The 13,709-nt window shown below is 34.6% G+C and overlaps 1 protein-coding gene across 3 annotated transcripts in view; it reads left to right on the top strand.

The window, feature by feature from the left end:
* The window catches only part of LOC149804499 (poly [ADP-ribose] polymerase tankyrase-like), a 201,083-nt gene that overhangs the window by 72,895 nt on the left and 114,479 nt on the right, over positions 1-13,709 (top strand). For all 3 annotated transcript variants that reach the window (XR_016416027.1, XM_089940712.1, XM_089940711.1), the window contains exons 19-23: positions 2,200-2,408; positions 7,460-7,559; positions 8,682-8,806; positions 9,302-9,343; positions 10,202-10,324. Coding sequence is in view for 2 of the 3 variants with exons in the window: in XM_089940712.1 (XP_089796838.1) it covers positions 2,200-2,408; positions 7,460-7,559; positions 8,682-8,806; positions 9,302-9,343; positions 10,202-10,324 (599 nt within the window). In the remaining variant the exon portion in view is untranslated. The remainder of the gene's footprint in view (positions 1-2,199; positions 2,409-7,459; positions 7,560-8,681; positions 8,807-9,301; positions 9,344-10,201; positions 10,325-13,709) is intronic.

Genomic DNA, 13,709 nt, shown 5'->3' with positions numbered 1-13,709 from the left:
AGCTTATGGATGACCTTTTTCCTGTCATCTGACGTCCATCCTTTAGCACAGGTTTGTTCTTGCTACTTGTAAACTACTTAGAGGATTGACTGAAAGTTTACACACACATTCATTCCATGGTCTGATTGCTCTGAAATGAAAATAGTGCTACTTGGACAACCACAGTAGCCATCTTGAAAATCTTCTCCTGAATGAATGGACATATCAGCATAGGGTTTTATGATGTCTAGCTAGTTGCAAATGAAAATCTTGCCAAACATACTTCTAGTATGACAGCCATAATGGACATCTTGAATATTTTATCTCTTCTCTTTCATGGCTAGTCATATTGAAATTGTTCTTGCACCAGAAGACTTTTTCTAATTTATAGAATAGGAAAATCTTGTCACTGTTGAATATCAGTGATGTATTCAAAACTGCAGCTAAAATAGAAGAAATGGTCTTGTCTTGAATTCCTTTAAATTCTGTTTGGCCAGTAGAGTGCCAGTCCCATTGAAGGATCAAAAATCTGTTAATAATGTCACTCCATACATGTCATTTTACATGTCAGTTAGCATTCACAGTATTTAACAATCTGGCGCTTACTATATTTCACAATTGTTTCACATATATATACAGTAAAAATATCGCTAATGCCCACACAACTTCTATGACACTAGGTATTAATAACTAAATGTTGTGACCATTTTGAGTTGGTGCATGGCTAGGATGTCCAACAGCATTTTCTCCCTCGCGTTCCAGTTAAATACAGATTTTTTAAAAGAATCTAATGGATATGCGTCAATAACTGCACTGGATAGATAACTCCAAGAAAGCTATATGCACAGTTTAGGTGGCATGGTTTTGCAGTTTAACTCCTTGTGGCTCTCGCGACCCAGGCCATCAAGCAGGAAGGGGACTGTCCCTTATGTTGAGAGCCTGTCTAGAAGATGAGCATGTTCTTGAAACATACATAGTTTTCATTTTTTGCTGATGGGGGTAGGAGAGGACTTTAAAAAAAGTATATTTGTGTTCACCTTGGGGGTCTGAAACATTGTTAGAAGTTGCAAAGGAGGGTGGGGATACCACCTATATGTGGTCTGATAAAACACACCCCACTGCTATAGGTGTGAAGCAAGAATATTTTCTCACTTAAAGAAGTAAAAAGCTCAAGAAGCCAGAAACTTGAACAAAAAAGACACAACTTTCAAACTAATATGAATGCACCTCTAACCTCTCATGCCCCAATCCCCCCCACAGGTACATTGTCTTTGCTTATGTCTGGGTCAGAAAAAGTATTCAATAGATCTTCTCTAAGAATTAAAAATTTGAAATTTTGTGGACTTAAACACCATAAGTAATATTCACCCTATGTTTAGATGCATTTATGGTGTATATTTTGTCCTCGAAAAGCCCTTCAAAGTGCTTGAAAATGTCTGGAATTGAAATGTCAGTATGAACCATGTATATCAGATATTGTACCAGAGACCTAGCAAATTTAGATACTGTGTCACTGTCTAAAATAAGTCCTTTATATTACCTTTCCAATAACTAAGATACGGACCAGACAAAATTGAAAGAATCTCATTTTGGTCAACTAATTTGTCACCAGAAAAACTTATTAAAGGTTCTTGGGGGTTAGGTGGTAGAATTTGATTACACATAACTTTAACTGATGATAATCCACTCATTCAGCCATATTCCTTTAGAAGGTCATTATGCACGTGCTTTGAGAAAAAATGGCAAATTAATTGTTCAAGCATGTAAACATTATTGGAGGTCAACCTAATGGTGTGATCCAGTTCAAACCGGATTGAATGTCATTCAGTGATTTCACATTGTGTGTTAAAATTATTGTGCTACCATGTTATTTGTTACAACTAGACTTCACATTCTCATTTCGTTATGAAGTTTAGTACCTAGCCACTATTGTAAAAGTCCATAGCGATGGACAATATGCTTTTGGAGGTTTTGTGGTGACATTTGATTTGCAGAGCATTCAGTATTCAAGGTTGAAAAGAATTTGATTAAACTATATTAGTATTAAATTTTCGAACAACAACTATTATTTAATTTATGATTAGTAAATGCACCTGCATGACCACATTGAAATGCACTTAAGCCATATAAACTGTTCACTAGCTTTTTTAATCTACCACCAAAACCTCCCACTGGGATTTTGGGTTTCAAAAGTGTACAGCACAAGACGTGTATTTTCAGACAAGCATAAGAGGACAGCCCTGATTCATGCAGTGATGAATGGTAACACTCATGTTGCCTCATATCTGCTCTACCTTGGCTCAGATCCTGATAAAGCGGACTCCTCAGGAAACACTGTGCTTCATTACGCAGCAGCTTATGGATGGCAGTTTTCATTGAAGCTACTGCTCAAAGCTGGAGCTGACCCAACTAAAGCCAATGAATGGAAGGTAAGTACATGAAATGCTCCAGACGCAAGGGGGCATATAGTTTTGTCCATCCAGTCCATCAAGTTATGTCACTTCCTGTCATATCTGCTGTGAATTCCATTTCTGCTCAGTAATAGTTAAAGAACATCATTAAAACACGTAAACCACGATTTATTTTAAGATGATTTGCAGCAAGTTAAATATATACATTTTCACTCAGCCTGAATGACCATAGCAAAGCATGTTTATAGATGCTTTGTGTTGTGTGGAGCTGAGTGTTTGAAGAGATTGAAGCAACCTGGACTAGAAAAATAACTAGTATTGGTAAGAGTATGGATGCAGCATTTAGTCCATGCACACATCTTTAGCAGTTATTAAAATAGGAAATGAATTTTGCTGACTAGACATTATCAGCTTCTGAAAGTGCAGTAAATGAATTACGAAATGTATAAAAGGTATATCGCTACTTCTCCTGATTTCCATGAGACTTTTCACACACATTCACAGCAGAAATCTTGAAAATCTGTTACTTTCCATGAACAGATGGCTGTGACTCCATGTTTTATTAAAAATAAAAATCTTATGAGGTCTGGTTGGTCCCAAGTGAAAATCGTGATGATCTGACATTCAGTATGGTCACCATAGCAGCCAACTTGAGAGTCATGTTGTTGATACTCCTTAATGAAAAATCACATTGATATAAGGTTTTCACCAGAAGACTTCTTGTCAGGTCTGATTGGTGTTAAATGAAAAGGTGAAAATCTGATGCCCGATATGGGCATGTTGACAGCCATCTTGAAAATCTTGTCATCAGTACTCCTTAATGGAAAATATATTGACATGGGTTTTTACCAGAAGACATTTTATGATACGATGTCTAGTTGGGTCTAAATAATACTGGCTGTTGTTTTCAGATGTATAATATGTATAATAATGAATAATATGATCACCACAATGGTCACCTTGAAAGTCTTATAGCAACTCATCCAGAATAGATCTATGATAACAACATGGGCTTTTCGCTGAAAGACTTATTATGAGATCTTGATCCTGAAAGAAAATGCTTCCTTGTACATGCAGTATGGCTGCCACTGCTGCCATCTTGAGAATCATGTCACTACTCCTTCTGCATGGATGGTCTTATCAATATGAGGTTTTTACTAACAGACTTATCATGATTTCTTGTTGGTTCTAATCAAAACTGGTGCCACTCGGATATATATTATAACCACTATGGTGGCCATCTTGATATCACTACTTCTGATTGAATGATCATATTAATCTTGGGATTTCACTGAAAGACTTTTTATGATGTCTAGTTTGTCATAAAGAAAAATGGTGCCAATCTGAATGCCACTATGTACACCACAATTCCATATGGAAAATATTGTTTGGTTATTTGTCCTAGATGGGGCTGTTCCAGTAGCCTATGTGTTTAGAGCATCTGCCTTGGGTGTGGGAGGTCATAGGTGCAAACCCCAGCCAAGTCACAAACACTTATAAAAAAAGTACTACCAACTGCTTTGCTTGGTGCTTAACATTAAATGGTTAGTGTTAGGACTGAGTGGGACATGATGCCATTTTTGACATGATACCCTAGTGCTAGGCATCACTATAAACTGCCACACTGCAGGCGTCGCAGCAGTATGACTTAAATTGTTAAAGCTACGTTAAAAACAGACAAATACACACATACTTTCCTGGATGGCTAGTTATATCACTATTGTGCTTTCATCAGAAAATTGTTATGATGTCCAGTTGGTCCTAAACACAAAAGGTGTGATTCTGATATCCAGTCTAATTCTTCATGACAGCCATCTTGAAAATCTTGTTATTGTTACTCCTATCAACACAGGGTTTTCACCAGAATACTTCTTTTAATGTCTTGCTGGTCCTAAATTAAAATGGTGTTGAGCTGATGTCTAATATGACCACCATGGTGGCTGTCTTGAAACTCTTGTTAAATCTTGTAAATGGCTACTGCACTTAAATGGAAGTCATTTGCTCAGGGGGTTTTAATTAGAAGAATTCTTACATTGTCAGATTCATAAAAATGGAAGTCATTTGCACAAGGGGTTTAATTAGAATTCTTACTGTGTCAGATTCATAAAAAATGGAAGTCATTTCCACATAAGGTTTTAATTAGAAGAATTCTTACAGTGTCAGATTTATATAAAATGGAAGTCATTTGCACAGGGGGTTTTAATCAGAAGAATTCTTACAGTGTCAGATTAATAAAAAATGTAAGTCATTTGCACAGGGGGTTTTAATTAGAAGAATTGTTATGTAGTCAGATTCATAAAAAATGGAAGTCATTTGCACAGGGGGTTTTAATCAGAAGAATTCTTAGTGTCAGATTCATAACAAATGGAAGTCATTTGTGCATGGGGTTTTAATTAGAACAAGTGGCAGATTCATAAAAAAATAGAAGGCATTTGCACAGGGGGTTTCAATTAGAAGCATTTTTATGGTGTCAGATTCATAAAAAATGGAAGTCATTTCCACATAAGGGTTTTAGTCAGAAGAATTCTTACAGTGTCAGATTCATAAAAATGGAAGTCATTTGCTTATGGGGTTTTAATCAGAAGAATTCTCACAGCGTCAGATTTATATAAAAAATGGAAGTCATTTGCACAGGGGGTTTTAATTAGAAGAACTCTTACAGTCTCAGATTCATAAAAAATGGAAGTCATTTGCACAAGGGGTTTAATTAGAGTTCTTACTGTGTCAGATTCTTAAAAAATGGAAGTCATTTGCACAAGGGGTTTTAATTAGAAGAATTATTACAGTGTCAGATTGATATAAAAAAATAGAAGTCATTTGCATTTGCACAAGGGGTTTTAATCAGAAGAATTCTTACAGTGTCAGATTCATTAGAAAAAATGCAAATTGATCCTGAATATGGTCATCATGGTGGGAATCTTGAAAATGTTATCTCTATGCCTCCAAAATGGGATGGTTATTTAAGCATGGGTTTTGACCAATAGATTTCTTATGATACCTAGTTTGGTTTAAAAAAACTGGTGAAAATGCCAGGCTGCAGTGATACCCTTCATGAAAATGTTGTAGCTTCTTCCTTTGAATTGATGGTCATATTGATATTGGGTTTTCACCAGAATACTTTTAATGATGTTTGCTTGATCATACATGAAAATAGTGCCAATCTGAGATCCAGTATTTCCACCACAACTAACTGGAAAATCTTATGACTGATAAATGTCATATGGTTTCAACATTTAGCAGTTAAAAGGAAGAAATGCCATTACTTTGCATTCCTGGAAGTTTGTTTGCCAAGTAGAGTGTCAGGGACTCTGTTATAAGTGTGTAATAGTTTATGATAATTTGAGGATCATGATCGTAGTTCTTCTTGGATATTATTTATATTTGGAGAAAGAAAATGCAGCTTTCAGACACTGCTTGTGTTCATTGGATAGGGAATTATAAATTCTAATATGCCCAGAAGTTACAAAAATACAAAATTCCTAAAAACTGTAATATATGGAGCAACCACAAAAATCTATATTCAAGAATGCATTGAGAGCTGTGTTATTGAGTAAAATGCATGATACCACACAGTCATTCAGTATCCAATTAGTTTTTAAGTGACCATTTATTGGTGTCCACATATGCTTAATCCTTAAATTTGCTAGAGGTTATGGACTAACATAATAGTATTTATTCCATTTAATATGTTCAGTTGGTTTAGACTTTTCAAATAATGATAAACTTATCTGTTGGAGAATAGAAAATCCAGGACAAAACAAAATCATGCAAATCTGATACATGTGTATTGTGGGACCATTGTTGGCAGTACATGCAGTTTGAAGAATGACAAAACCTTTGAACATGGCAATCAGCTGATCAGTGAGGTTGACACTTTTTATATTTGGCCTAGGTCTGTTATTTCAGATGAAGATATGCCAGCTGCAATGTACAAGCAGTTCTGCTGCTAGTTGCTTCATTTACCATGTTACCCCCTGCAGGCTTGGGGATGTGTAATAGACATGATGCATCCTTCAGGTTGTCTTGAGAGGCAAATGATGGAGGCAGGAACCACAGTTCTTCAGTGGCTGTTGTGGTGGACATGTGCTTGAAATATTGTGGGTTATAATCCTACCATTGGATTAGTGCTGGACAGCTACTATGGTGGATCCTTGAACAAAGGACTTGACTCCATCTGTCTTGGTTGCGTTACTGGACCATAAAACACTAATTTTGTGGTTCATTGGTTAGTGTGATGACTCTGGTTTGAATCATGCCATCTCACCAGGCTGTATCCACTACCATGGTTTGTCTTTGGGCAAAGTACTTTTTCCAGTGGTCTTGGAGCTGTGCTGTGAAGCACCAAGCAAAACCAGACCTAACCCTAACCTGAGCTTAGCCTACAGTTAATATGTTAGGTTAGTCACAAAAGTATTTTGCATGTTTTTTAATGCTAAAGTGGAGCTAATGAACAACAAGACATTTGAACAGTTATGATGAACTACCATATACACTTGCTTTTAAGTAAATGTTTTTAAAACTGAACATTTGATTAATATAGAGTATGGGTTTTCTTATAAGTAAGACATGCAAAAGATTTGATAAATCTTACCGTAATCATATAGCTTGTGATGGCAGCACCTTTGTTTTCCCAATTCACAATCTTTTGATTGAGCCTCTAATATGATAAATCTTATAATAATCCCTTAGCTTGTAAAGGTTTTATTTTCCCCAGAGGACAGTTTTCTTAGATTGAGCTATGAATTTGATACTTGTTCAGTACCAGGTCGAGTCATTTAAATGTGGGAGTTTATTTGAACTTCTTTTCATCATGCCATACAATTGATACCTGTTCATTTGTAACGATCATTTAATTTCATGTATTATGTGATAAAAATTTTAAGAACGAAAGAGAAGCAGAAAAATTAAATAAATTTGGAAAGACATATATAAAGGCAGATATATGCCCATAAATGGGAAAAGAAGGTAGACTTGCATCATTTTTATTTGGATTGTAAAGAATGTATTGTATTAAAGTAATAAATAGCTTGCCAATAGAGAATGAAAGATACAAATATGTATATTTTCAGACTACACCTGTTAGTATTGCATTTCTGAAGGGCCATATTGGTTTAGTGGATTATCTCCTTAGTCAGCCAGGAGTTGATATTGACTTCAAGAATGATGAAGGTGAGTACTTTGGTCATTTAACTTGATATCTCAGTTATATGCAAGTTCAAGAGTTGCTGCTTCATTTAAATCGATAACTCTGCCTAAGCTTTGTTCCATGTTTAAGTAATATTGAAGAAAATCAATCTGATAACATGTCTGGGCAAATTTTCATAACATCTGCAAGAGTTACTATTCTATTTATCAGTGTCCACGTGGGTAAAACAGCTAACTGATAAAAAATATATGGCCCCCCTCCGGGCATCTATTAGAATAACTATGGTATATTTCATTTGTATTGTGTGCTTTACCTTTGTAATTAAGGATAGATGTTTGGCCTACCTAACCATTCTAATGTTTTTGTTCATGTATGTAACTTATAAATAAGTTGCTGACATTCAAGTTCAGTGTCTAGCATTATTTACAGAATTAGATTGTTCTGGAAAAGAACTTGCGACCTACATCCTGTTTAGTTTATCATGTCTTAGATTTTTGTATAAGGTTGTGGTAATCATTCACATGTTAATTTCATTCAGTGGAATCATTTATTGTTGTGTTCAGATATAATTTGTGAGAAATCATTTAAATTACTCATTATAATTTACAAACTGTTCATTTACTCTTTTGACTAAAACACTATTTCGGCATTATTGGGAATTCATTCAGACATTCTGGGAAATATCATTGTGATACATGAAGAATTTTGGTACATCATCCTATTCAAGACTTTTGGTGCATCAGCACATTCAATATTGGAAGCCATTCAGAATACTCAATACTTTTGGACTTTTGATTGAATGTTTAGGATTTTTTTAATATATATAATTCACAATACTGTAAGTTTCTCTTAAATTTTCAATTTGTAAACTGGAGAAAAATTTTGATTTTCCTAAACCTGTTGGTTTTGCTTTACTCTTGCTTTGTTTAAGGCCATAGAGGTGTAACATGATCATTTTAACAATGACAGGTAATTGCTAATAACTAATTTATTGAGCCAGTTATGAGCTTTTCTGCTCATAAGTTTACACTTGAGTTTGCTTTGCAGGCATTTTTATTTTGCTGTCAGTTTTCTTTGTATAGTTTCTATATCTTTAAATGTAATGTACTTTGACATTTTATACTGTTGCCATGTACTTTTTATAGGCAAAACTTTAACAAGCATTGCGACCAGCAGTCCTCTCGAAGATGGTCTGTATGAGCAGATCAGGTACCTAATTGAAGACAAGAAGGCTGACCCCACAATCAAGGATGCATCAGGCTTGGATGCAGTGAGTAGTATTTTGATAAATCAATTGCACCTGTTTTTATCAACAAAGAAAACATTTATGAAGTACTTAATTTTTTCAGACTTGTAACTTGACCATATAACCATTTTTTGAACATCACTAAAATTTCAGATGTCCAGAATTTTGATTATATTTATTTTCTTGAAAATTATTTCATCTAAGACAGTCGAGTTATTATGAAAAAATAATAGATTGACATGATTTGAATAAAATTCCAGCTCATACTTTGAACGCTGTACATGTAAAAAGTAATTTAAAGATATTTTTCATTACTTATTGAAGCATTCTCTTTGTTTGCATTTGTTTATTATATTTATTTTTATTTGGTACTCGTTGAATTGAAGCATATATCAGAAATACAGTGTTAGAGATCTTTAATCTGTATGTAATAAATTTGGTGTTTGAAAGAACAAAATATCCAGACTGTATATTTCACTTGTCATATTGTAAAAAAAATACTATATCTGTCCATTGCAGTTACACTACCTTGCTGCAAACAAGATTCAGCACACATCAGAGGTTTGTAATTCAAAGTTTTATTATGTTAACTACTGATTATTAACACTTACCAGTCGACTTTTGTTGGTCATTTAATTTAAATGGTTTTTTTCCATCTAAATGACCACTCCAGTGGCATAAGCGGTTAGATTGTCCACCTCGGATGTGGGACATCACAGATTCGAACACCGGCTGAGTCATACCAGAGACTTATAAAAGTGGTACTTACAGCTGCCTCACTTGGTGCTCAGCATTAATAGGCTAGTGTTCGGACTGGTTGACCTGGTTTCCAGATAATGTGACTGGGTGGAACATGATGCCACATGTCTGCAGCACGATGCCCAGTGCAAAACATTACTATATACTGCCACCCTGCAGACATAATAGTGATATAACTCAGATTCTTAAAGCTATGTTAAAAATATAAATCACTCACTCATTTAGCCTGAACATTTCACTCTGAGTATCCAAACATCACAGAGGCTAAAAAATTTGGATAGTTAACGAGTTTTTAAAAAAATACATTGTGTACATTTTTGGTAACTATTCTTGTCTGAAAATGAGAAAATATTAAAAAATGAAACAGGAGGTCCCTTCTGAATATTAAGATTACATTTCTTAAAGTATATACTTATTTTAATGGATTTAATGGAAAAATATTGCCTGATATCTTGAATAATATGCAGGGAGATAGCCTATACTGTTATTTGACAGTGTTTATGTGTCTTTGACAGGTACTATAGCTTGTACACTTATATAAAAGTGTTTTTGTCTTTGTTTTGACAGGAAACTATATTCTATACACAGTTACAGTGTTTATATATTTTTTGACAGAAAACTATAGCTTATATATTTTGAAAGTTTATGTGTCTTTGACAGGAAACCATGGCGAAGAAGATGGACATGAGTGTCAAGATAGCAGAGCTGTTGCTGTCAGCAGGATGTGATCCTAGTGACCAGACTGAGGATGGCCGTACACCATTGATGTTTGCCATTGAGCAGGTGATATTTGTAAACCAGTGTACTTATCTGAAAGTATATTGCTGTTAATTTACATTGGGCGTACTGATTTTCATGGATTCTCTGCTTTCTTCAAACCACTCATTTAAAGTTTCAGTGATCAGTTATCCATATTTGTGGAGAATAGGACCCAGAGACATATCTTGGAATTTAAGTACATTTGAAATTAATTTTTTTGCACAATGACCAGAATCAATTCACATTAGTAATTTGTGATGTGGCAAGAGTTATTTACTTCTTCCAAGTCCCAATGGATGTTTGTCATCTTTTATCCATTTCAGCCCAAGGCATGTTATGCCACTGGAAAAAAATCATCTTGTGGTGAAATGTTACATAAGGCCTCAGTTTTGTCAATTATCAGCTTGGGGTTCAGGTATTTTGAAATGGTGATAGTGTTTGCCAGGATTAATGGAATCAGACTTGATGTGTAATAGAAAAGACCCAGAGTTGCTAAGAATTTTGGAAACTAAGAAGAGTGAGGTAAAAGTAATAAGGGTCATTAACTGCAGGGGATGGTTAATTTCGTCTTTAACCCTTTACCTCATAGAGCATAGTTACAAAGTGCAGCACGCTGTAAATAGAACACCTATTACCTATTTGACTCCATACACATAGGCCTGCCTGTTAACTGTTAAGCAGTGTAGTGTATGTTACATTTAACAGCAATTTTAATCATTTTACATTTTAGGTATGCATCTGTTATGTGTGTAAAAATTTAAGAGTAAAGTCCGATTGTTATATCTGTGTAATTATTTTTCACGGAAGAATTTTTTATGTGCTTTAAAATCTTGAGAGAACTCGTTCACCGTCATGTCAGTGAGGCCATGTGATCAACCATAGCTGCCATTTCTCATACTCGAAATTTACAAGTTTTTTGTCTGCGTCTACATTACTAAGTCATCTGAATTTGATAATTTATAAAAACTAATTGCTGCCTACATCAATATCAGAGCCTTTACCTAAGTTATTGAATCTTTCATAGTTGTGATTCTAATCATGAAAACTTCGTAAGAACTGAATGAAATCCGCAACCTCCATTTTGGAGAGTGGAGATTACGACCCAGTTACTTTAAATAGCAGATATCGACCAGAGCATGAGCAGTGACCATGTGATCTGATGTAATTGTTATTCACAGAAATGAATGTAGTATCTAATAGGGGGTTTTCCCCAAAGGTGGTGCTACGAAAACCGGCTTAAAAAGGATGATGTTTACAGCAGGCGTCAAAAGGCGCTTCCATGCGAATGGAGTAGAGGCGTCCAAAGACGCTTGCATGAGGTAAAGGGTTAAGAGTGAAATGCACCATATGTTAGTCTATGTCTTTTGCATCATAAACCTCATGAACATAATCGACTATATTGAATACGTTTAATTTTCTATCTCCTTGTTTTCTTCATATGATGTACATGTGAAGTGTTTTGGTTTAATTTCTCGCAAGTTTCGTGTTCTCATACTAGTTGCCATGGAAACTGTTAAGAAATATAAAATTTTTCATCTTTTTCATGTATTTATCATTGATGCTGTCTGTCCATACACTATTCTGTAAATTAAAAATGACATTACATGTTTTTAGGATTTTTCTGGTATAAAGTTGCTTAAAGTGAGATTTTATTTATTTTATAAAAATGACCTAAAATTAATGCTAGTAATGCATGGTAAACAAATCGGCCAAAGTGAAACTTTCAGTTCCATAACAAGTATAAGACATTCATTGATAAATCAAAAACTTGTCTTTTTGAAAAATTGTGTAACATTTTTGGCTGCTATGATTGATAATGAAACGTTTCTAGAGACTTCAGAATTTTATTGTTCAAAAGTGTGGTGTTTATCCACTTGTTCCTTGAAATAGAAGTGTGGTGTTTATCCACTTGTCCTTTTAAAATATTTGTCCTTAATTTATTTTGGGGGACATGCATGCCCACACACATAGACACACACACACGCTAAAATTCACAGAATTGGTATCTGTATTATTTTTATCAGTTAGTTTGTGGAACTGATAAAGGAAAAAAATATCCTGCTTCTAAATCTTTGATAAAATTGTGAAGAGTGTACAAGAAGTTGCAGAATTTACACAATTTAACAGATTTGTGCACACATCTGCTATGTGTAATAGAACACACAAAAGAAACTAATTCTCCCAAATCATTTCTGACAGTACAATACAATGAGTATTAAATGCAGATATAGGGAACCGAAAGTTTGCAGAACAATTATATATCTTTCCTTCTTGCCAACAAAGTGTGTAAACACTGAAATCACTGTTTAAAACTTGATCTGTCATCATTGGTTCCCACAATCCATTATTGTGATACTTATGTCTTGCCTTTTCATCACTTGCAAGAAAATAAAGTATGAATTATTTAAATTAAATGTTTTTAGAGAAGAATATTTTTAAAAACTGCATCTTATAGATAATAGCTTTCCAACACGAGCACTCGCTCCCCACATGTTAAAATGTTACACTCCACATACATGGTACATATTCTAAGCAATAAAATCTCATTTGGTGATGTGCCCCCATCCAAGAAAAAGAAGAAAAAAAAATGAATAAAATAATTAAAGGTTGTAGTTTTGTGTGCTTAATGCCATTGTCTTCAGCACAGTATAGCCTTTACATGGCAAGCTTTTTCACTTACCCTTGTTGGCTGAACAGACTCAAGCTTAAGTGGAAAGAGTTGAGATGTTTGTGATCTTTAAAGATTAGACCACTTGGCCACCTAGTGCCCCCCTAAAATGATTAAAAAATGAAAGAGACTGCCTCTTATACTGACACCCCATCTGTGGGAAAATGGAGTATTTTCCCACAGCTGCAGAATATTATCCTTATTTGTTACAATGTTGTTTGCTTGAGTCTTCCCAAGCATAACATTTTTCAGTAAGATTGAGCTCTTCCCATAGTCATTATGTCGAATAACTTAACTTTTTCTTCTAAAGAATTAATTCTTTGTTTAGGTGATGACATGTTCAAGTTTCGGAACGATTTATTTTTATGTTGCCAATTTTACAGCACTGCAATTTATTTATGTAGATGAAATGTTTATAGAGTAGATGAAATGCCTTATTCATAAAGGAAGTGATACATATCCTGTCATGTGACTTTTTGATCTTTGTCGTGTACTCTGTACTGTTCAAGGTTAATTGCTCTTGGTGTGTTAATCCACAAAAAGCCTATGCTGACCATGTTATGATCGTGACTTATGGTCGTAATCTCTGAAGAAGAGAACTCCACTGCTATATGAAACCTAAAACTCAATCACAACATTGTTGACCCTATTTCCTGCAAATGTTAGCACTGATAGATAATGACATAATATTAACTTTAGTGGTGCATGTACTTGAGTCGGCTCTTCTTTCAGTAATGAAAA

Source organism: Sinohyriopsis cumingii, chromosome 2 (genome assembly GCF_028554795.1).
Source record: "Sinohyriopsis cumingii isolate HCF-2022 chromosome 2, ASM2855479v2, whole genome shotgun sequence".
NCBI classification, from domain to species: Eukaryota; Metazoa; Mollusca; class Bivalvia; order Unionida; family Unionidae; genus Sinohyriopsis; species Sinohyriopsis cumingii.
This window is presented reverse-complemented; position numbering and strand designations above follow the sequence as displayed.